Source organism: Macrosteles quadrilineatus, unplaced genomic scaffold (genome assembly GCF_028750875.1).
Source record: "Macrosteles quadrilineatus isolate MER2022 unplaced genomic scaffold, UCM_ALF_1.0 Scaffold_9__3_contigs__length_116548681, whole genome shotgun sequence".
Lineage (NCBI taxonomy): Eukaryota > Metazoa > Arthropoda > Insecta > Hemiptera > Cicadellidae > Macrosteles > Macrosteles quadrilineatus.
Window position 1 is genome coordinate 58,922,527 of NW_026542602.1, and position 22,923 is coordinate 58,945,449.

The window sequence follows — 22,923 nt, forward strand, 5'->3', positions numbered from 1 at the left end:
TGTTTACATCATAAACTAAATCCAAACAAAGACGCCACGTCGTGTCGCAAGAGACGAGAGTCAGTTGTGTCGCTGGACTGGATGACTCAGGTCTCTGAACTAATCGACTCATAAACCGGCCTCGGAGGACGTGTCTTCATAATGAGAACTGATTAATTGTTGCAGTTTTGAATGTATCGAGTCGTGAGCGTTGCGTGACCACCATGAGAGTTAAGAACTAGTTGTGATCGGTAACTTACACTTACAATAAGTTTTGTAGGCTCTTACTATTCGAGACTTGAAATCAGGGAGTGTAACAATTGGCTTGTTTTTCCATGTTTTCCCTAAGAGAATTGTTCAGTGTTGTTGCAATGTCTGCAGTTATAACAGTTTGTAGAACAACTAGAGTAAATCATCCAAGTGTATTGACCCGTGTTGGTGTTACGCGACGTCATCCTCAAAGCATTCATACTCACGGAGACTTATAAATTATTACTGTAGGTTCCACAATCAGTTTGTTGTATATGGTGCCAATGTAGATGTCTGCGGTGTAACGACCTCTTGCACTGTCTACTGTTCCTTCCACAATCAGTTGGCTTACATCGATGTATCGGCCACTGTCCACCACTGTACGTTTCACGATCGGCTGGCCACGTCGATACTTTGTTGGACGACAATGACCTCACAAACCAAGCCAGTCTCGTAACCAAGGACGTCTGACTAACCGTGTATTGTAGCTGTCATAATCAGTTGGCCACGCGGTGCGGTGCGATTGTGCGGCGACCTTGGCCACGGCTTCCGCTTTTAATTAACATTAATATGGTAGAAATTTGATGAGAAAGGTATTTGGAAATTTAGCTTCATAGAGAGAGAGAGAGTAGGTAAAGCAAGATTAAGATGTTTAAGACATATATGAGAACAGAGAATACCTTGGATGTTTGTTGATGGATAGGGCAATGTTTTGTGGGTGGAAAGTCAACAGAGAAGACCTATAGTCAGTATGATGGAACCTGTCTACATGGGAACTGGCCAATACAAGGCCCGGGACAGTCTCCAGGTAGATGGAGACAAGTTCCCTCATACAGACTATAGACGCGTAATAGTGTTGCGGGTGTAAAAGAGTAGTCAAAATCTTCAAAAACAGCGGGAGTGGGCAGTGTGTTGGTGCGGCGGTGAAGGGTAGAAATTGAATTATCCTCGGGGCGGAGTGTTGGGGAGTTGTACGGCTTTGCTAACAGGCTTAGGCTATAGCTTCCGTTGTCGTCATATCACACACGATACGTTTCTATATTTGATTCTGCCAATGTAATTGTACTTGAAATGTCATTGTGGCAATCGTTAACTAAGCCGCAGCAACAGCGCTGACCGCTGATCGAGCGAGTTTGCTGTTGGGTAAATGGTTGGAATATTATAGGTTTCTGTGATTGAAAAGGGTAAAATTTATGTTTCCTATGTAAAAATCTGTAGACTGAAAAAATTCAATTTCCTTAAATCAATTTTGTATTTCGATGGGTAAATATTCGAACCCCCATGTAATTTTGTAAATTTTTTTACATTTTCCTATTGGTGTATCAAATTTGAATCACAACCTCTGTCATAAGTCGTGTTTCCTGGTGCGAGTCGCGGTCGCGAGTGGTGACTTTCGGTCAAGGTCGATTACCGTATCTCGCCTCGGTCTGCCAACTATCTGCTATAATTACTGCTGTCCTACACCTACTGTACACACACACACACTCAGCTACTTGATAGCAATGCTGAGATATTGTAATGGGACGTTTGAAGACAAAACATTTCACGTTAGGTTTGTCAAGGCAATTCAGTCATGAATCAACCAAAGATGATTAAATTTGCCCTAAATCATACTGTTAAAACTTTTAGTAAATCAATTTTTGGGTGGTGTTAGATTTAGATCCGCATCCACAGATCGTTAACAGACTCATAATTGAGTCATACAACCAGTGTGTAGTTGCCGTGTATATTCTTAGTATTCTCTCACTTGTAATATTAGGTTGGTTGAAGTTAAGTTAGGATACTCGTCCATTACCTAACCAAAACTAAGTGAATTTACCCAAAATAGTTGTCTATTTTGTGTAATACTAGATAAGACCCAGCTAGTTTTTCCGCTTGTAATTTTGGGTTGGTTAAGTTAATCCCATAACCAAGCTTGCCCAAGATTTGCCATAAAAATACAATACAAAACAATAGTCTATAGATATAACGTATAATGATAATTTTAATATTAGGATGAGTCGTTTAGCATTGGATCAAGACACCTCTCTCTCACTTGGTACAGTGACAGAGCTAGATGTGGAGCGTACAGTAGCGAGCCTAGTGTGGAGGTGTGATTTGTATCGACCAAACTGTTGCCTCCACCTCACTCTGAGCTAGAACATGTAATCGCATCTTTTGTCGACAATACAAAGGTTAAATCAACAAATAAACAGACTGTTAAAAACGTGTCTACTATCTATACTATTGTTTTTACCGAGCATTTTGTGTTATATCATCATTTATTTAAGTGGATTACATCGCTGGTCAATTAACCGAACCTTTCTGATTTTGTAAAGTCTCTTTGTGTTGCAAATATTTGGTTAGTTTTGTTGTAATTGTCATGAACTTGTTACCTTTTATCTCAAAAATATGCAATGTATTTGTATTGGTTCTTCACAAATACAACTGCACAGGTCGCCGAATAAACACCCTTCAATCTATAAGGGTGTTTAGCTTTTTACCGATTATTTAATTTAAAACAATTTTTTTTGTGAGACACAAGTCCACTTAATAGGTCACATACTCGAGGTGGTTTTGTTGTACACAACTTTACATGTGAAAACTGTGACAGCTAGAGCCATTAAATACCTCCCTCAACAAGAGTTTACAGCGTACCCAATATACCCTCGCAAAATATCCTCCTACTTACCTAAAACTATCTACAACCTGTAATTGTTATAACGCTCGATTTTAAAGGTAACAAAATGATATTTCGACTAGACTTGCTGATTAATTAAAACGTTTCTTATTATTAAATCGAGAAAAATATTCAACTATTATCTGTCATTTTCTTTTCTTAGGTTAGCTATAATTATTAAGGTTATATGACTAGTTCCTCAATTATTTATGGTGCATTTCTTAATCTATTAGTTTAGTTAGGTAATGCTTAAAATTCTACTAATTGTTAATTTTCTGACATCCCGTAGTTTGAAAATATTTTGAAAAAATGTTAGATTTATCTGCAAAAGACACAACATTGATTTAAATTCTATGTCGTCTGTACAAAATTTACATTTACCACTCGTACTAAATTAAATTTCGTATTTTGATTATTTTAAATTGGGTAAGTACTTTCCATTTGCCATTACCTTCGACTGTTTGAATATTACATTTGTGTGATATTATTGATCGATCGAGTACAACGGTTGGTTCAGTTGATCGTAATTTGATGTAGGCCGTGGAAGTGTGGGTACTTGACAATTAGTTATCAGTGTGACACGTGATAACGTCACAGGTCACGTGGGACTGTAGTAGAGATAGTGATAACGCGATGATTATGTCCCTGCACGTCACGGACCAATGGGAGAACCGTAGAACGGATCCCGCGAGTAATGAGACTCATCATCGACGTTGTGTTGGACTATTGGAATAATAGTGTTCATAAACTATGGCACCTATTTTTGTTTATTGAATATGTTATGTTTCCATTCAACACTGGTGATTTTTTAATTTCCATTTATGTGGATTTAGCTGACTGTTTTGTTTGGAAAAGGAATTATATATGACGTAATTATTGAATCTACACTTATTTGTATGTAGCTAAAAGTACGTGTAGTGTGAAGGATGAGCAATGGTTGAAATTGTTTGTTGACAAAGTTGTGCATGTATTTAACTTAGAGAACTCATTTCATATGAAAGTTCTTGGAGAACAAGAGTTTCACAAAGTTCTTACAACAAGGGATAACTTATTATTAAACATTTCAGCTATTAATAGTAAAGGTAATAAAAGTTAAACAAAGGATGAAGAAGCTGTTTGGTTCCTAGACGACCTAGATGATCCATGCTTGTCTTGGCCGTTGAGGCTCAAACGTCAAATTTATCTTCATAACATGATGGCGTGATTGTTTTGGGCCTACCTGAAATTTGAGGTAAAACTGTCCTCTGTACTACAATACCAATATTAGGTCGGTTAGGCAACATAAATCTTTATCTTACTTCTCGCAGATCTACCACATAAATCTATATGATGATTGTTAGCACATCATTTACACTATGAGAAGATCGGTTAGCTATTAGCTTGGACAAAGTTGGTTATTGTTCTAAACTTGATTTCTTAATCCGTATGTCCTCCAGTTACGCTCGTTCTGCCCAGCGACAGCCACCAAGCCGCCACAATTCAACAGTATAGGTCAGTGGCTCACCCCCGCCCGCCACGGTGTCACCAGTATCTATTTATATCTCGCTCTCTGTGGAGATTCTGGTGTCAACGATGGTTTATTAACTGTTATTAAACACGAATGACACTAGGCGCTGGTATATACGGCGAAGGTAACTAGGTTTGCTCATTGTAGGTTTCTTCCATTTTAATCACTGAAACTCTTACAAATGTGAAATCCTGAACTTAGTGAAAACCCGGATTTTCACAAAAAAGGCTCTACGCTTTTGACCAATACCATGTTGTGTTACATTAAACTTTAAACAAAATGGTACAACCCCCAATGCTGTCAATTACGGTTCAAAAGTTATTTCAACTTTGGTGAGTTTTGCCATTGACTATGCCCATAAAACAACATTTTACTCCCACCGTATAATTGTTGTTGACAAGCTAATAGGAGAAAGTATGTGTCAGTTTACTGATAGTGTTTATCCCCCCCCCCCCCCCAACCCCCCTCCCCAAACAACGCTAGTACAATTTGGCTTTACTCTGTACCATAAACGCCAGATGTCAAACAGCCAGTTGAGATGAGCTCTAGTAGCCGTAGTCAGATATACAAGTCTGTGGAGGAGTTTCCTTTGAGTATGTAATCACCGTATGACAGGATGACCAAAGTAGTGGTTTCAAAGTCAAAACTCTCCCCCCCCTCCTCCCCCTACATGCCAGATTACGGGTTTAGTTAAGCCTATTTGGACAGTGGATGTTTGTGTAGGTGAAGCTAAACGGAGTATTCTGTAGTGCTTCTCTGGCTGGACTTGAAAATCTTCATGACATGGTCCTTACATTAGGCCTATCCATATTGATGACAAATAATCGAGAACGTAGAGTAAAATATTACAGTATGATCACCCCTGTGGAATTAGCTGGAGATAATTTCTATGTATTTCTATGTTCGGTTATGTAGAATGTGTTTTTCTTCACTTTAAATGTTTTGCTATTCATAGTATTTTACAATTTAGATAAATATAACGATCTTTTTGCCAACGTTTCTTTATCCTCTGCATTTCAATAAACCATAATAAATGACCCCTCTACGTCCCAATCCATTAAAGTCCTGATTAAAATAGAAAAAATATAATCATTCTTAAAACTAAGGAATACAACTGTATTCCTGAATCGTTCGGGCAAACCTTGTGTTTAATCACAGCAAAAAATAGCAAGACAAAATTAAATATTTAAATCCAAGCATTCTGTCTCACTATTGTTGTTTGATCAATAAAACCTCGTTCACAGAATCATTGAATAATATGTTACGAATTTCCAAATAAAAAAATAGTTATATGGTGAAAATGTGTACAGTCTGAGCTATTTTTTGGCTGTCGGTAACCATGACAACGGCACGTAAGCCTACGTCCAACCATCTCTGCCCACGCCTTTGCTTTCGGGGGTGGATAGCAATACAGGGCAATTTACAGTGATGGATTTTCTAACTTAGTTACATGGAATTGTTATAAACTGCTATGAAATGGCTGACGGATTATACAAAGTCAATCTGTTGTAATAGCCCTTCGACTCCTGTTATGATGACATTTCATTACCTGAATCTTTAGTCCAAACTCATAAGCAAAGTCCGCATTAGTTAGGTCTATTTAATTACTGTACGTTTATGACTGGTTTATAAGGGCGTTTGATGATTCACTATTTATTTCACATTGTTTTATTAACTTAACAATATCTTTAAAAACTTATGCAATCTATAATTTGGAAGTTGTAAAATTTGCTGAAATTGGTTTAATATGAGTGTTATTGTTGTTTATTGTTGACAAGCTAATAGGAGAAAGTATGTGTCAGATTGCTGATACCGTTTATTTTATTATTAGTAATAATTACAACATAAAACTATTAATGCTTGTTAGGCAACACAACAAGTGGTGCACCGATGCATCGTCGCTTTAATTGAAGAATTGCTGTTAATTGAGCAAGATATTGCATGCGAGATTGTCTATGATTGGGTAACTTGCACTACATCTGCAATCGGTATCCGGAGTATGTTAAGGCTATGGAATAAGCCCGTTAACTATGGATACTATAATGTTACAGTTTTAGTATGATTTAGAAACTCGAGCAACCGAAATTGTGCTGCTGTTGCATTAGTGTACATGAACGTAGCTGTGAACCTTTGGAACTGTCATGGTATTCAAATTTAATAGTTCAAATGCATTTTCAATCGTAACCATGCGAGAGTTCAACCCAAGTACTGTATGTGAGGAAGGAATGGTTATGGGTGGTCCATTCAAGTGATACTTCAGTACCCAAAGTCCATATCCATGATTGCTGGCAATTCGTTGATAAAACTGGGCAAAGATATTCCATGTAAGGGTCAACTAACTCACAAGATTACAGTGTATTTTCTTTGTAGTATCAACTGTTGTATTGGTTCAGCGAAACAAACAGTGATAATTAATCAACATTTTGATACACAGTTATACCAATGAGTGTACCGCTATTTTCACTTCGGAAACCGGACAGTGAAGATAAATATTTGAATTGAGTGACTTCGGGCGATGGACACATTTTATCTTTAGTTTTAATATTTTGGGCGTCGCATACACGGTCGTAGACACATACACGGATACAAATTTACCGACTCAGCTATCTTATGTTATAAAACGGAAAAAGTAACCAAAAAACATGTTTATTCTTCGCGATCAGTATGCAGATAAAACTGTATTTTAGCGAATTTACCATATAAAAAATAAGGTAATGTAGCTCTCATGGTAAGACTGCTTGAGCCGATTTGTTTCGTTTTCATTTCTTCAGAGCCCAAAATTTGAAATTCTCACTATATTCTTATGGAGGATAAGTAAACGGCTGTAGTTTACTTGTGAATATACAGTATTTTGGTCCAACTTGGTTTATTTATTTATTACTAAGAAGCTACCAACATTTGACTAAAACTCACTTTAGTGTAGCCAACCTAAATACCCATTAGATATGATCTTATTTAAATAGGGAACCAATTTGGCGTGTTGAAGGAAGAGGCAAATAGAAATTTGCTGAGTTTGCAGGTTGTTGTGACAGGGGTACTATTTATATAGATGTTCGCGAGTTGAAAATAACGGATGAAAGCAAGCTCCTACATCGCGCCGCTGCACCGTCAAATAGACAATGGTTATATCGGGATTACAATGATTGACTCGATGATAACTGTATGTAGTAAGCCGTTAGCTCCCAATCGTTCGCGCCAAAAATATATCAGACATATATTTTTTGAACAATTTTTACTGACTACAGGAAAAAAATACGTCTTACAAATTTTTCTTTCATTCAATTGATTATTTTGACAGTACATACAATGTATCCATGAAATAATAGTTATTTTTTAACACGTTACAAAGCTGTATTTATTTTATAAATATTGTGTTAAATTTTACTTTGAATCTTTGTCAGATTTGCTGTCAATAAATGTTACACGTAGTATTCTCTAGACGAACTTCAATCAGTATTATTCTATAAATTATATTCACACTTAATACAAATTGAGAATACCAGTCGTGTAACCTTCGGTGAGGTGGTAGATTTCGTTCTAATACTTCAATCCAAAATACCTTGTTTGCTTACTAAGTACGAGTGTTGGTGTTAGAAGTTTTGGTTTACTACATATTCCAAATGTAGGTGAGCCTACCTACCCTGATAGATTCATCGCAGACCAATTGTACACATTTAAGGACTCGTTTGTGGCTTTGCATAAAGTGTATTTGGTGTTTTACTCTATAGCTAAGTTCTAGATAGCTTTTTTTGTGAATCAAGGTTTGGGTCCGCGTTCTGATGGGTATTGTAGCGGTGCGGCCGGTCCTTTTTTACTGCCGCTAGGAAGCCAATTGACGACTGATAATTTTCTATAACATTATAAATAACTAGATTTATCTCGTCAAAGGTACGCGGATTCACCATAAGAACCGTAGTCCAGAACAATTGGGAAAGTTTGACGAGTCAATCTGTTTACACAATTCGCTGTGACAGCGGTTGTACAGTACACTTGTCATAGACGGTGGGATTGATAGTAAAGCACGTGCGGCTTTGAGTAGGCAACAGTCGTTTGTAGATTTGGCTTCTCGGCCACGTTTGTCGCGTCACTTTAGCAGCTTCTCTGCGGCCAACTACCTGTTTTACCTACCACAAATCACCTCAATCACGTCATAGTTTGGATACAAAGACTCAAGTGAAGTTTAAGTTCAATAGTCATTGTGAGAACCTTCTTTAGCACAACTTTAAAATTGGTTTGCCGATGATCTAGAATCTGTTGGCTGTTGTGGAATACATTTTTTCATTCAGAAATGCAATTTTCAGCAATTTAATTTAATGTTTTTTTTTTTTCAAGATCGTACATAATTTTCTTTAGTTGGTTAATCAGCTTAAAGAATTATGCAGTTTGACGAAAAATATTGTTCACAAGGGTTTGAATGGCCTTTCAACTCTTCTCATTTCCCCCCATCGGCCTCGCCTCGACCGTTTGAATATAGTTCTTTTCACTTAAGACCCAGTGATAAAGTGTTCTGTATATTATGTTTATTCAAAATAGATAATTTAGACAATAGTTTTTCTAAAAACTAATTTTTAGTCTCACCTGCATCACCCGGCAGTACATTAGGTATTGTTGAACTGCCCATTTTCTGAAAGTAAACGTGTGTCTTTTTAGTGTCCAAGACAGTGTATTTTTGTATGGCGGCATCACAAACGCTTCGGAAAAGGTCCAAACCTCTAATTATTGTGTGGAACGCTGGGTATCGAATCCGTGCCTTTCGAACCCAAGTTCGAAACATAAAATATCTCCAAGACTTCCGCAGATTGCTACTTGATGAACACTGGTACAGTCGGCGGTTACTGTGGTAACTGCATGAATTACTGATCTGATGCGATGGCTACCAGTGGCGGTTTGATGTTTGACAGTTGACGTTGGGAGGGGAGGGGGGGGGCTATGAACTCTAGTTACCCCCCTCCCCTCGTCCTCGCACAGCTGTCCTGTCGAGACGTAGGAATTGGCTAACTCTGGAACTCGCTAACTCGGTCGTGTGTCGGAACTGGCTAACTCTGGAACTGGCTAACCGTCCCAGTCAGGAATTGGCTAACTCCGGAACCCGCTAACTCGATTTTGTCCCGCGGCGGAATTCGCTAACTCTGGAAGTCGCTAACCCGGCCGCGCCCACTGCACGGAGCGTTGCCAACCTTGCACGACGAAATAGTCGTAATCTGCCGTAATTCAAAACGTCAGTGTCAATAAAGATAATTGTTTCGGTATTGGTTTCTAATATCAAATCCATTAGGGGGAATATAATAGCTACGTAGCTCAAAGCAATTAAAATGCAATTATAACATCATTAAGAAGTTATTTATTATGTTTATTTTATTTTATTTTATTTTATTTCATTCCAACGGCAAAACCATTATACATTTCAATACAAGAAAGATGGCTAGGTACTATTTACATACTAAAAAAAAATAATGGATACTGAGTGCTAACAAATACATAACATACAAGCAAATAAATAGTAGTAATAACAAACGATGCAACAACAACAACACTGTGGCTAATTAATAAACTATTGACATACCACAAAGAAGAATTTCTAGAAAGCTATCAGGCACACATGGAAGTTCCTTACTAGATAGTATAAATAAATATAACAAACAATATAAATAAATATAACAAACAATATAAATAAATATAACAAACAATATAATAAATATAACAAACAATATAAATAAATATAACAATAACAACAAATGACATTGACAACAACAGCAACAATAAGACTTTTCAATGGTGTTCAATGGTGTGACGGGCTTCGAGAACTCTTCTACGAACAGAGGAAGTATTCTCGTGGAAAAAGTCGACTGTGTGGCAGAATCGATTCCCAAGCCTCATCATTCTTGCAAGTGGGCTGTGAAAGTCGTAACCACGTGCATGATGCCTCCTGCCGAACAGATCCAGAGATCGGGTCACTGATGGAGTGCGGAAGTCCACCTGAGTGAGAAGCATTGGGCAGTCCAACAGGCCATTGATCAGCTTGGCGAGAAATACTACATCTACCACTTCACGTCTGACTTGAAGATCATGGAGATGGAGGTCAGCCTGGAGATCAGCAAGTGGAACCTCCGTCCAACGAAGCCCCTGTCGTACTCCCACCAACCTTAGGAATTTCCTCTGCACAGCATCAAGCTCGTCAGTCAAACCAACTTGGTAAGGGGACCAAACTGGGCTGGCATACTCTAGGAGTTGGCGTACAAAGGACGAATAAAGTGTTTTTAAAACAACAGGGCTTGTCATTCCACGAGTAGATCTAAAGATGTATCCCAATAGCCTGTGAGATCGTTTGCAGAGATCATAAACATGTTCATGAAAGGATAGATCAGCACTAAAGGTAACACCCAAATCCTTGATGGAAAACACCCTTTCTAATGGTTGTCCTTCCAATGTGTACTGGAATAGCAGAGGACAGCGTAGACGGCCGAAGGTCATTACAGAGCACTTAGAAAAGTTTAGTTTCATATTGTTTGTTCTACACCAATCCATGATACAATTAATACTAGACTGCAGTCGTAAAAATGTTGGTTCACCTTGTGATTGTTTCTTGATGATTGTAGAGTTTTATTGAAAGTTTTATCCAAGAACATGGCAATCATAAGGTAAACCAACATAATAAATCCTTTGTTCTTGAAACTGGGAATGCCACATAAATTCTAAGGGGTTATATGGTTTTGTATTTTGCTGTTACAAGTCCAATGAAATTGTGTTATATGATTTATATCTAAAATGAATGCCAGTGTTATAGGAAAATAGCAATACATGAAAATTAGTGAGAATAGTAGACCTACCAACTAAACCACGAAGAGATTGTAAATGTAAGTGAGCTCTCAAACACGGATACACAATTTAATCGTGATGTAATTGACCCTTGTCTAATAAAGCCTTTAACCGTGTTTTATAAGTAATTCTTCAAATTAAAGGTTCGTTGTTGACTCGTCAAACTTATGTGTAAAAATATTACATACGTTTCATAACAGTTAATAGAATAATTGTAGGCTAAACCTAGGCAATTGACAACTAAAGCAATGTAAACCTAGACCTACATGCAAAAAGCTAGTTTTTTTTTAGCCTAATCCTAAGATTTGTTTAATTTATTATTAATTGTTTTATATGATTTGGTGTTGGAAGAAGGATAGATTTAAGAAAGGTAAAGTCAAGGTCATTTTAGTTTAGGGTTTCAGTTTTGTAGATGTCAACAACTGTGTATTTTTTTAAATAGTATCCGTCGTTATTATTTTGAGTAACTTTTCATGTGGTTTACAGTGGGTTTCTAAGTGTCGCAAAAATGTCAACTTTACAAGTTGTTTACAAAAGTATGCCTATCTATTTATATGAAATCAAATGATGAAAAACAAATCTTCTCCAAATGGGTTTCGAACCTGATATCTACGTGTCGTGAGCCTCTTACCTTACCTCTAAACTATTTGTTTATTGACACAATGTGTTTTCAAGCGGTCAAATAACAGCCGACAGTTGCAATGGTCGCAATACTTAAAATATTTTTGATACTATGATTCCGTTATGACATCAAGTAGTTGAATTGTTTTTCTGGAGTTGGAGAGGAGACTATTATTTTAATATAGATTCATTAATTACAATTAGTAATGTTATTACTGTATGATACATTTGTAAATGCCTAATTAATTAATTTTTCCCCTAAAAATGTTCAACTACTAAATATTTGCTTAAATAAATTAACAAACATTAATTAATGCAATTATTTGCATTTATTATTATTATGTTAACCCGTTGTTGCCCAACCACTGAAAAATTGGAAAAATAAGACAATATTTGCTGGAAGATGTTTTTATGGATCAAATTAAGTTATTAAATATCTCCATGGTTACTTGTAACAGAAAAAAAATATTATTTGGGACTTGAGGGTCCCGTTTGGGGGACTTAAGAGTCCCGTCGGTCGACAAAGGGCTAGTACCCTATGGAGTCCAGTATGTGCTGCAGCCTGGTGGACTAAGTTTGAACTACAAGGACATGTTGAAACTGTTGCTAGGCAACAGCTACAACCAATAGCAACCCTAGAATGGCCTAATTGGCAGCAGCTGTTCTGAAAAAGCAATGCTGGGACTTAATAGTCCCGTCGGTCGACAAAGGGTAAGCAGGTGTTCAACTATATCTAGTCAACGCTAGTACTCAATCATCTAGTACAACTATCACAACATCATCTGTTTACATTTATTATAGATCAAATTGCTCTACAACCGTCTTAAATATTCTGCTGCAGTGGCAAGGGGTGGGGTTTGGGGTCACCCCCCCCCCTTGACGAAAGGATTTTGCCCATAAAAGATCATAAAACCTCATAATAGTCCTAACTGTATAAATGTACATTATTGTGATTATTAATTTGCTTTTCGCATAGTCAAAGTAAGTTACAACTACAGTATTATTGCTCAATAATATTAGTTTGTCATTAACATCTTAGTTCAGTAATAAAAACTGTAACGTTTAAAATAACAACTACCGCAAGTTTTACTCATTGACCTTGAAGCTATCAGCCGATTCTTTGTTATGCTTCCATTTTATGTTTGTCAAATAAAAATTGTGACGTTTCAAAAACAATAATGTGAGAACCTAATGCATGTAAATAATGGTAAAACCCTAGTAAAATTAAATAAATATACAATGCATTTCAACACATTAGCATTAGACTATAGAAAGAAACACAATTTATAATATGATCTTGGTAATTTAATGAATAATGTGCATTAGAAGAGGCAGGTGACAGAAAATGATTGAGGAGACGTGTTGTTAGTTTGCAAGGCCAAAAAATTAGTACTACCAGCGGGATGCGAACCCCGCACCTTCAGGGTGTCACATTATTAATGTGACAGGGTTGGTAGCTCGTTTCTAAATCATACCATTATAATGATCAATAGCTCAAATGTAAACCCTTTTATCACAGAATATTTTAAGGCTAGAACAAACTGCAAGCTGTAAAAACTGGAGATAAAGAAAAATTGTCTACAAACATGTTCAAACTACGAAACGTCCATAAGAAATGTATGGGGGTACGACTTTTTTGTTTTGTAGTCTTTTTACATTGCCTGTTTTGATATGTTTACTATTTCATACTATAGTATTCATGTTTACTGTTTCCTATAATAGTTTTTTTCACATATTTGTTCAAACGTCTGAGAATAATGTTCTTCTTGGTGAAAACCTACTACCGTACAGTATCTGATAGGCCTATACTGCCAACCCTAGAGTGATTATTGAAAATGGTCCATTCTTTTTTTATGACCCATTGTGCAACTGTGGGTGTAAACAGAACGGACTGTCTTGTTCTGCTTCATGAGGGGAGTGCCAGATTAATGAATATAAGAACATTGAAACAAAATGATAAGTTATTCGAATTAATAAAAATCATAACCCGCACGACAGACATAAAATAGACCTTTAAATAGTCATATTATAGCCTATCAAGGAAAATCATTCACGTCTACAAACCCGGTCTACCAAATACGAACTTGATAATTTTATTTACAGCATTTCATATATTTAATGCTATTTATTTGAAAAAGGAGCAAATTACGGCCTATGAAAATAAATATTTCATCAACAAAAGAACCGAACGAACTATCTTTTTACAAACGAATAAACAACAATTAAATTAGAATATAATAACGCATTTTACACGCTAATAATAATCATAACAATAATAATAAACATAGCCTACTTCTCAATATACTTTTATTTAACATCAACCCCATTGCTTTTACTGCGAATTATTCATTGGATACGATATTATGGTACCGATAGGATCGTAGGTTCTACACTTTCGGCAACACTGGCCAACAATCTTCGTGCTTTGCTCCTATTGGCCGGCGCGCGACGCTTCTGATTGGAAGTTAGCGAGTTCCGCCGAGGGACCGAGTTAGCGAATTCTGTCCTAGTACGGAAGTCACTAACCCGGCTCTAGAGCGGGTTAGCGGGTTCCGGAGTTAGCCAATTCCGAAACCGAACAAGTTAGCGAGTTCCTCTCATCGACCAAATTTTAAGATAGGACATTTAACATGGGGTTAGCGAGTTCCAGAGTTAGCCAATTCCGCGGACCCGTCCTGTCGTGTCAGCCTCAGCCGCTCACGCGTGAAATCAGACACTGTCGTGTTTATCACATACACAACACAGTACATAATGTGGTCAATCTTCGCACTCAGCTATTGATTGTCACTGACCGTGGTATTGTGGTCACTAACTGACTGTTGCGTTCCTCAGATTGAAAAGGGGAATTAGGGGTCCTACAGTTGGTTAGGTATTTGTATATTAGGCCTGGTTTGTACAGTGTAGAGTCGTGGTAGAAAGGTCAAATTCAATCAATCTTGTTCTTGTTAATTGCTTTAAAACTGTTAAAAATATAATTTTTCCTACAGTTACCTAACAATGTACATCATGTTCTCTCACTGATTTGAGAAAGCAAAGTGGCCAATTCGCTCATCAGTGAGACAATGTTAACATTGTCTCACTCTAATTACTTTGTCTCACTCCAGATTTGCAACATGAAGGCACGAAATAGTGAGCGCATAACATGCAGACAAGGTTGTATGCGCGCGAAATACGTTGGCAGCACTGGCTGTAAAGCTGCCTACACACTACACGTGCATTGCACGCCGTGCCATTTTTTTTATTGGCACGCCGTGCTCTGGCATGGCACGTTGTTGCCCACACACTTGATCTTCAGTGTAGCCTGCAACATGCTTAAATATCATCGTCTGTTCGTACAAATTAAATGCAGAACACACACACACATGGCATGTTTTAAGGACATAATAAATTAATCATTAAAAATAGAAACTATACAGCACTAAGCCGCCTAAGGTTGGTCCAGACCTTGCACCTCGCTGCCGTTTAGATATACGCCGGCAGGGCACTTGGTTCACAATACTGTACTATGGTGGAGGATTTATGCTTTATTATATATTATATAGAGATCAATAACTGCGTCTTGGCTTACTTGTTGCATACAGCGCGTGTTCCATTGTGTTATAATCTCGATGGTCGTGCTAAAGACAAAATGCCGTCGATTCACCAATAAGAAAGGACTAAATATGGTCAAATCCTGTCAAAAGTGGTTGAACTACTAGCACGTGGCACGGGGACCGCCTACACACTAGCACGTCAGACTGGCGTGCTTTGGCACGGCACGCCAAAAATCAAACTCGTTTTGATTTCCACCGTGCCGTGCCAGTGCACGCCGTGCTCGCACGGTGTTCACCATACACTGGCACGTTTCGTCTGTTTTTGGCACGACGTGCTTGCACGTGTAGTGTGTGGGCCGCTTAAATCAGCTGTTGTATTGTTGTATTTGTCACTTCACATTAAATGTCATATTAAAAGTTCACTTCTGTGTAGAAATATGTCACGTTTCTTTACCAATTTATTTGTTTTATGGTAACTGTAGGAAAAATATAATGTGCAACTCGAGTGCGAAGTGCAATTGCCTCACTCGAGAAACCATTCCTCACTCGCCTACGGCCAACTTCGATGCCTACGAGTAAGTATTTCTCTCGAGTGAGGCAATTGTACATTGAACTCGAGTTGCACATTATACTTTTCCTACAGTTACCATAAAGCAAATAAATTTGTGAAGAAACATAAGCTATTTTTACACAGAAGTGAACTTTTAATATAACATTTAATGTGAAGTGACAAATACAACAGTACAACAGCTGACCAGCTGATTTACAGCCAGTGCTGCCAACGTATTTCGCGCGCATACGACGTTGCCTGCATGTTACGCGCTCACTATTTCGTGCATTCACGTTGCAAATCTGGAGTGAGACAATGTTAACATTGTCTCACTGGTGAGCGAATTGACCACTTTGCTTTCTCAAATCAGTGAGAGAACATGTACATTGTTAGGTAACTGTAGGGAAATAACTATTTCTTTACAATTTTAGTAACCTACGGTATTTTCATTTGAATAGTTGTAATATCAAGTAGTTTTGATACTGTTGCAGAGCTAGAACATATAATAATAATGTCAATTAGAAATAATAATGCTTTAAATAAAATAAACAAAAAAATAATATGTGATCCATACTGTTATAAAATTTATAAAAGAAATTGGTCAGCAATAGATAAAAAGAGCACCAAAGTTTATATATATACCAGTAAAATGTGCTTTTGCTTTAAAAAATGAAAAATGTATCCGTGAAGGATAGAACAAGTTCATAAGTATACTGTTGTGTGAATAAAGAAGTAGGCCAGACAATATTTGCAGGCATTCTGTGTGGGAAGACAATTTAAAGCAGTTAACTAGCTCTAGAGCTGTTATAGTAGAGTAGGTAATTAGATGATGAAATGATGAGGTAAAGCACAACTGTGCCAATGTCAATCAGAGGTATGAGACAAGTGCCAGGGAACTTGAATTAGAACATCTTTACACTGAGATGAGTACACACTGAGTAGTGGAGTGGATATTTGAGTTAAAGCACACCACTCAAAATGCATTAAATCTTCTTGATAATGTATTTTTGGCATGATTTTGTATCTATACCACAATTATTAAGACATCGCATATTGTAAAAACATCAACATCTAAGTCAATAGTTGTGACTGCAGATCAATCCTTTAACATGTTCACAAAATCTATTTTTAAGTCCATAAAATTTAACGTAACATAGCTGTACACTCCAAGAATTAGAATCGAAAGTGTTTATACTTTGAAAATGACGAATGGTTTGGATTTAAAATAAATACTGAATTGTAGAAAAGGAAGTCTTGGATTGTTTTGTCAATAACATCCAATCTAAAAGTGGCAGCTGTAACAGACAAATTATCTTGTTGCTAGAGACAACTTTATAGTACGTTGTTATGTTTTACCATTAGACTGTTATTATTTACAGTTTAGATTTCATTCAGCAACAACTTACAAAGGGGTATAGTTACTACTACTGTAGTCTTCATGGCAAGTTCCCTGGTTTTTGCTCATTGCTTGCATAAAAAATATTCATAGTAAGTAATTAATATAGAGTGTATAAAACAACATATAAAAAGTTTTCACATAATTTGATTAAAATAAAAGTTAAATCAATATTATATAACTAATTAATTTATGTTTTTAACGACTTCATAAGCCTTCTTATGAACATTGGTATTTGGATGCAAATTGAATAAATCAATTGTAAATTAGCATAGCATGCAGGTTTTTTGTGGCTTAGGCCGATATATATGTTTTTAGTATAGCTGAGTCCAGTTTTAGGCTATGTTGTAGCCATTTGTTTGTTGACCCGTTGATATGAGGGGAACAGAGGCCAGTTTACCAACAATGATTGATAACTCTGCACTTTACACAATGCATCTCAATTTACAATACATCACTGGCAATGGAAAAACTACTGTTGACATCAACAATGCAAACACTAAATTGTTTGTAGTAACACACTGTCTTTTGTTTCAGGAAAAAATTTATACAACAACGAGCATGTTGCCATCAAAATGGTAAGTAGATATCTTCATGTGTAAAGTTACGGTTTATATGTTGAGTGGCTATGTGTATTTGTTTATGGCTTATATGTTCATGTTATGGTCCAAAAAGTTATGATAAAAACATAGCATGTAAACCAAGTTTGTTTCAAGATCAACAGTTTAGTTTTGTTTTGTGTTTTCTATTTTTAATCCCATGAATATAGAACAAATTTTTGGGAATAATCATACACTAATCCTCTTTTATGATTGATCCTTATTAAAATAAGTGTGGCTTCTTTGGCCTGTCGCTAGAAATAATTTTAGTTGTAAAACACCCAATATAATACAATTGCGTTGATTCGTCAATTACAAAAAAAGTCTGAAATGAAAATAATTTCTGCTCTATTAGGCTAAACCTGTTAAATAGGGTTAGTAAGTGAATTCTCGGTCTTCCAGTGAGAGCCTTGTCAAGTCGTTATTATTCAAAATATATACGTAACCCGATGCTTTGCCCCATCTACGATAAGGCATCCTCAGTAGCAAAGCTGAGGCTTAAGCCTAGAGATAAAGGTTTAGTAATTTAATTGTAACTTGGCTGATACTTGAACAATTGGGAGTTGAGTTCCATTAGGCCCCTCGCCCACTATACGATTTCGGTCGTACGACACTGTGTCGGAACGACAACATTTCCACAGTGAACCATTGGATCTTATGAGAGCTCGCCCACTGTACGATAATCTCACGACTACGACAAACTGTCGTGAAGCAGTCGTCCACTGCCACTGTGATCCACGACTGTCGTACGACTGTTTCACTCGCAGTGGCGTACACAATCAAATGGGCGCTCGCCCACTATACGATTTTTATCGTATGTCGTGCGTTCTCCCCAGTAGTCTTATATATACTTTTTGCAATTAACTCATACTTAGTCATTATTATAGTTGTTATATCACTTTGCGTATTTTTTATCGTGAATAAATATTTTTTACAATTCATTCATACTTTTTTATTATAATGTTTGATATATCACTTGGTCTTATTTTCCAACCATTATTTTGCGTAATTTTGATCTTCCTATTTATTTTTTACAATTTGTTTATATTTTTCCTTATATTATGTTTAAATACTGCATCACTTATGAGTAAATATACCAAAATAATTATTGAAAAATGCGAGTTTGGCTATTATTATTGTATAATCTTAATTATTAATTATATTGTGTAAAAAAGTTTCACTAAAACATATAAATATATATTTTTGTAGATTATATTGATAAAATTAAATCCATTTAAAAACTAATCCAAAAACAATTAACATACATACTTTTTACCAGACTATCCCAAAACCCTATGATAGTTATGGTAAATTTAAAAACTTGTAAAATGCATGGACTAATATAATTTGAAAATTTCTTTCAATACATTAACTAAAAAATAATTTACACATAAAAATAAATGTTTCTTTAATGCTGTAGGCCTACATTGGCCACTATCGCTTAATCTACGCCACAGCATCCACATTGCAACAACACGTAACGGAATCATTGTTTTACTATTTGATACAGAACCACTGTTTTAAGATATTGCGCAACACACCCACACCTCACTCTTCCAGGGCTACCGAGCAACTGGCCATTTATCCGACAAAGTGTCGTAAAGTGGGCGAGGACCACACATATGATAAGAATATCGTACGACACAGTGTCGTACGACCGAAATCGTATAGTGGGCGAGAGGCCTTAGGGGAGAGCCATCAAAGGTGATACTTCGCTATCCGAGAGATTCTGTCTGTAACTTCCACTAATGGTAAATGGCTCATCGACTGTCATAATTACACATACCCATGCTTTTTTGGAATCTTCATTCCTGTTTCTTCCTTTGGCAGTCGTATAATGAAGCTGAGAAGTCCTTAGAAAGATACCAAATTAGCTCTGAAGTACACAAAATAAAGAATCAATTTTTTATCATAGTGAAAATGGGTGTTTATGTTAAATAATAATGTTTTCTCCATCTTATAACATTGGTCTTAAATATATCTCTGAATGGTTTCATTACTTCCCCTTTCTCTCTTAGGCCTCTTCTTCTTTAGTATTCTCGGTAGGATTGACTGTTGGGTCAGGTGTAGGCTCATCTTGAGCAGCTGGTACATCTTGAGCGACTGGTTCATCTTTAGGCTCAACTCTGACCGATTCCTCTGGTATTGGTCGGGTTTCATTTTCTGGAGGCTTTGGGTTTTCTTCTTCCAAAGTCTTTGGTTTATCTTTTACTGGAGTGCTCGGTTTGTTTTCTGCTGGAGTTTTTGACTTATCCGTCAGAGCTTTAGGTGTTTCTTTTGTATTTTCGTCCTTTCTTACCTCTTCAACTTTATTTTCTTTTGGTTTTACATCTTTTTTGTCCGCTGTTTTCCCTTTGTCAGGCCTTGGCTCAGGTTTGGAGCCTCTCTGCCTTTCTAGTCGTTCCTTCCGCAACTCCTCCAGCCGCTGCTCTCGTTCTAGCCGCTGCCTCTCCTGTGTGACAGATTATTTTCGGTTGCAAAGTGTCTTTTGTTGATGTTCAACAATTGTTGGATACATTTTAGCTATGTTATAATTTTCTAATATTTTTTGCCTTCTGTGTGGAACTGTCATATTTTTAGCTAAAGAATCTCTCTAAGACAGGAATATTATGAACATTCTAAAATAAAAGTACAATAAAATTACTTATGAAGTTTTTGTTTCAAATTAAGGTTACTCAGACTACGAACAAGAGGTTACGAGGGTACGAGGTTAGATGTGATATGAATAAGCTTGTACAGTCCTTAGAGGCACTTTTTTGTATGCTAAAAGAATTATATTGTTCGAGGGAATTACATTTTAAATTTTTGCAACAAGCTCAAAATTCTCTTCCTTATAATGAATTAAAGACAGATTTTTGGTGTTAAAAATCAATCAATGGTTATTATTTAGAAATGGATTCCCTTTGAAAATAAAGGAGAAGAGAACACTTTCAATAGAATGCTCGGAGAACGTATTGGTCCTAGTTGTGGTACCGATAGGGATGTCAGAGCTGTTTATAGTATCTCCGTCCTCTTAAAAATTTGCATTTGAAATGCTGCCTAGCACATTAACATTGAGAATTCATAGAAGTAGACATTCCATTCCCACGTTTAAATCTGTTGCCAGTTTTAGAATAAAATTTATTGCCACTTACAGATCATTGAGTACAGAGTATTTATTGCCACTCACTGATTTAGATCTCCCCTACTATATAATTTACAGCATCTTTTATGTCAGCAACAAATTATGACAGTAACAAACTAAGGCTGAAAAGTGAAAATATAATGTAACAGTCCAAGTCTCTAAACCCAGACGATATTTTAAATGTCAAGCGCCATAGACTATAGATGGATAGAGTTAGGCATTGCATTCCTTTGTTGCCAGTTTTTTTACTTAACATAACAGTGACAGATAGTTTGCTGATAAAAATCACTAATTTCTGGAATATATAACCACTTTTCAACCAAGCGAATCTGGAAGGACTACGTCTAGGCTAATACTGTAGTAGCCTTTAAGTCACATCAAGTTTTGTTTTATCAAGATTTAGAGGAAGTTATTTATTAGCGCACTCTGTGACAGGCTCATCCAACTGTGTTCATTTTGTATAAAACATTGGCTACAGCTTGGAACATAATGGACACTGACCTTTCTACGGCGATTCTGCTCCCAGCGGTCCTTGGACACATCGTTGGCCATGTCCAGCGCCATGTCGAATATGGTGAGGAACTGAACCCAGGTGTTCTTGATCCTCCTCTGCTCTTCCATTTGTCTCCTAGCTTCGCTCTCCACGGAGTATGACTGCGGCTGCGGCTGCGGCTGTGGCTGTTGTTGTTGTTGTGGGAAGCCCCAAGGTAACGTCACCCCTGTCGGCTGTTGTTGTTCTGTCATCCCTTGCAGCCCCATAGCGTCCCCTTGCATCGTGGATGCTTGGCTCATGAATTTGCTCATCAGCTCTCTCGTTCTGGAGCAATAAAAGAGTTTGTTTATTTGTGCTACGATTCCATCAACGTTTTTTGTAAGGGAGCCGAACGGTTCAAACCCTGGTCTTGTTACTACCTTATGTTAATAACAATGACATCTGGGCTAGTAACCAGTGACATACAGATTTGAAGGTGATGACAATAACCACACTCAGCACCCAGACAATTGTGTTGTAGAGTTGTGAAGTCGTGGAAAGGATCAATCTTATCTTTCTCAGACCTACTGTCAGCCATGTTATTATGTTTAAATTAAAATCATTGGATGTTTAACTGTGACTTGTGACGTTGTAGAGACTAATAGTATTTTACATTTTGAGCCTTAGATTTTTTGACCTAGATAATTGGAAATTTCTGTGTAAAACAATTTGTTGCTTATTTTAGTAAGTATTGTTTGTACTGGAAAAACAATGAATTGTTGTGTGAAGATTATTATTTCACTTACATAATCCACTTGCAAGTTACATTGATTAATGCCACAATGATATAAAATTAAAGTTTTGGTGTAAACATTTTTTTTCATTTTCGACCCTAAAATATAAAAAGATATAATTTTTTTTCTCAACCATTTTGTAGAGATAAAAAATAATTCAGTATATTGAAGCGCTGTTGTCCAATGATTACAAAAAATTCCAAAAAACTGTTAGTTTAAAATTTCAACATTATTTTTATGGAGAGTAAATAAACGTTTGCTCGTTTATGAATGTTTCGATGGAATTTTGCAAATTAATTTTTTTATTATAAGCTGTTTACATTTTAATAAAAAAACTAACTTAATTACATTCCCTGGACCAGAAAACCTAAGCACTCGTTAAATCTAATGGCTGATATAAGGAATAAATCTGACTTGTTAAAATTAGTTTCGTAAAAATCCAACTAAACAAATCTAAATTCGCTCAGTCTGCAGGACTATTTAATCATCATATTAGGACAAAAGAATATAAATATGTAAATGCTCTCAAAAATGTGTTGGCACAATACTATATTCCTTAAATGTGGACATTCTATAGAGTATGAGAGGATAAGGAAAGGATAAAGTCAATTATGTCATGTCTGC

General features: G+C 36.5%; 1 protein-coding gene across 8 annotated transcripts in view; it reads left to right on the forward strand.

The window, feature by feature from the left end:
• LOC129003148 (casein kinase I) overlaps positions 1-22,923 on the forward strand; it is a 94,204-nt gene that overhangs the window by 25,426 nt on the left and 45,855 nt on the right. For all 8 annotated transcript variants that reach the window (XM_054431396.1, XM_054431398.1, XM_054431397.1 and 5 more), the window contains exon 2: positions 17,848-17,888. In XM_054431396.1, coding sequence (XP_054287371.1) covers positions 17,848-17,888 — 41 coding nt within the window. The remainder of the gene's footprint in view (positions 1-17,847; positions 17,889-22,923) is intronic.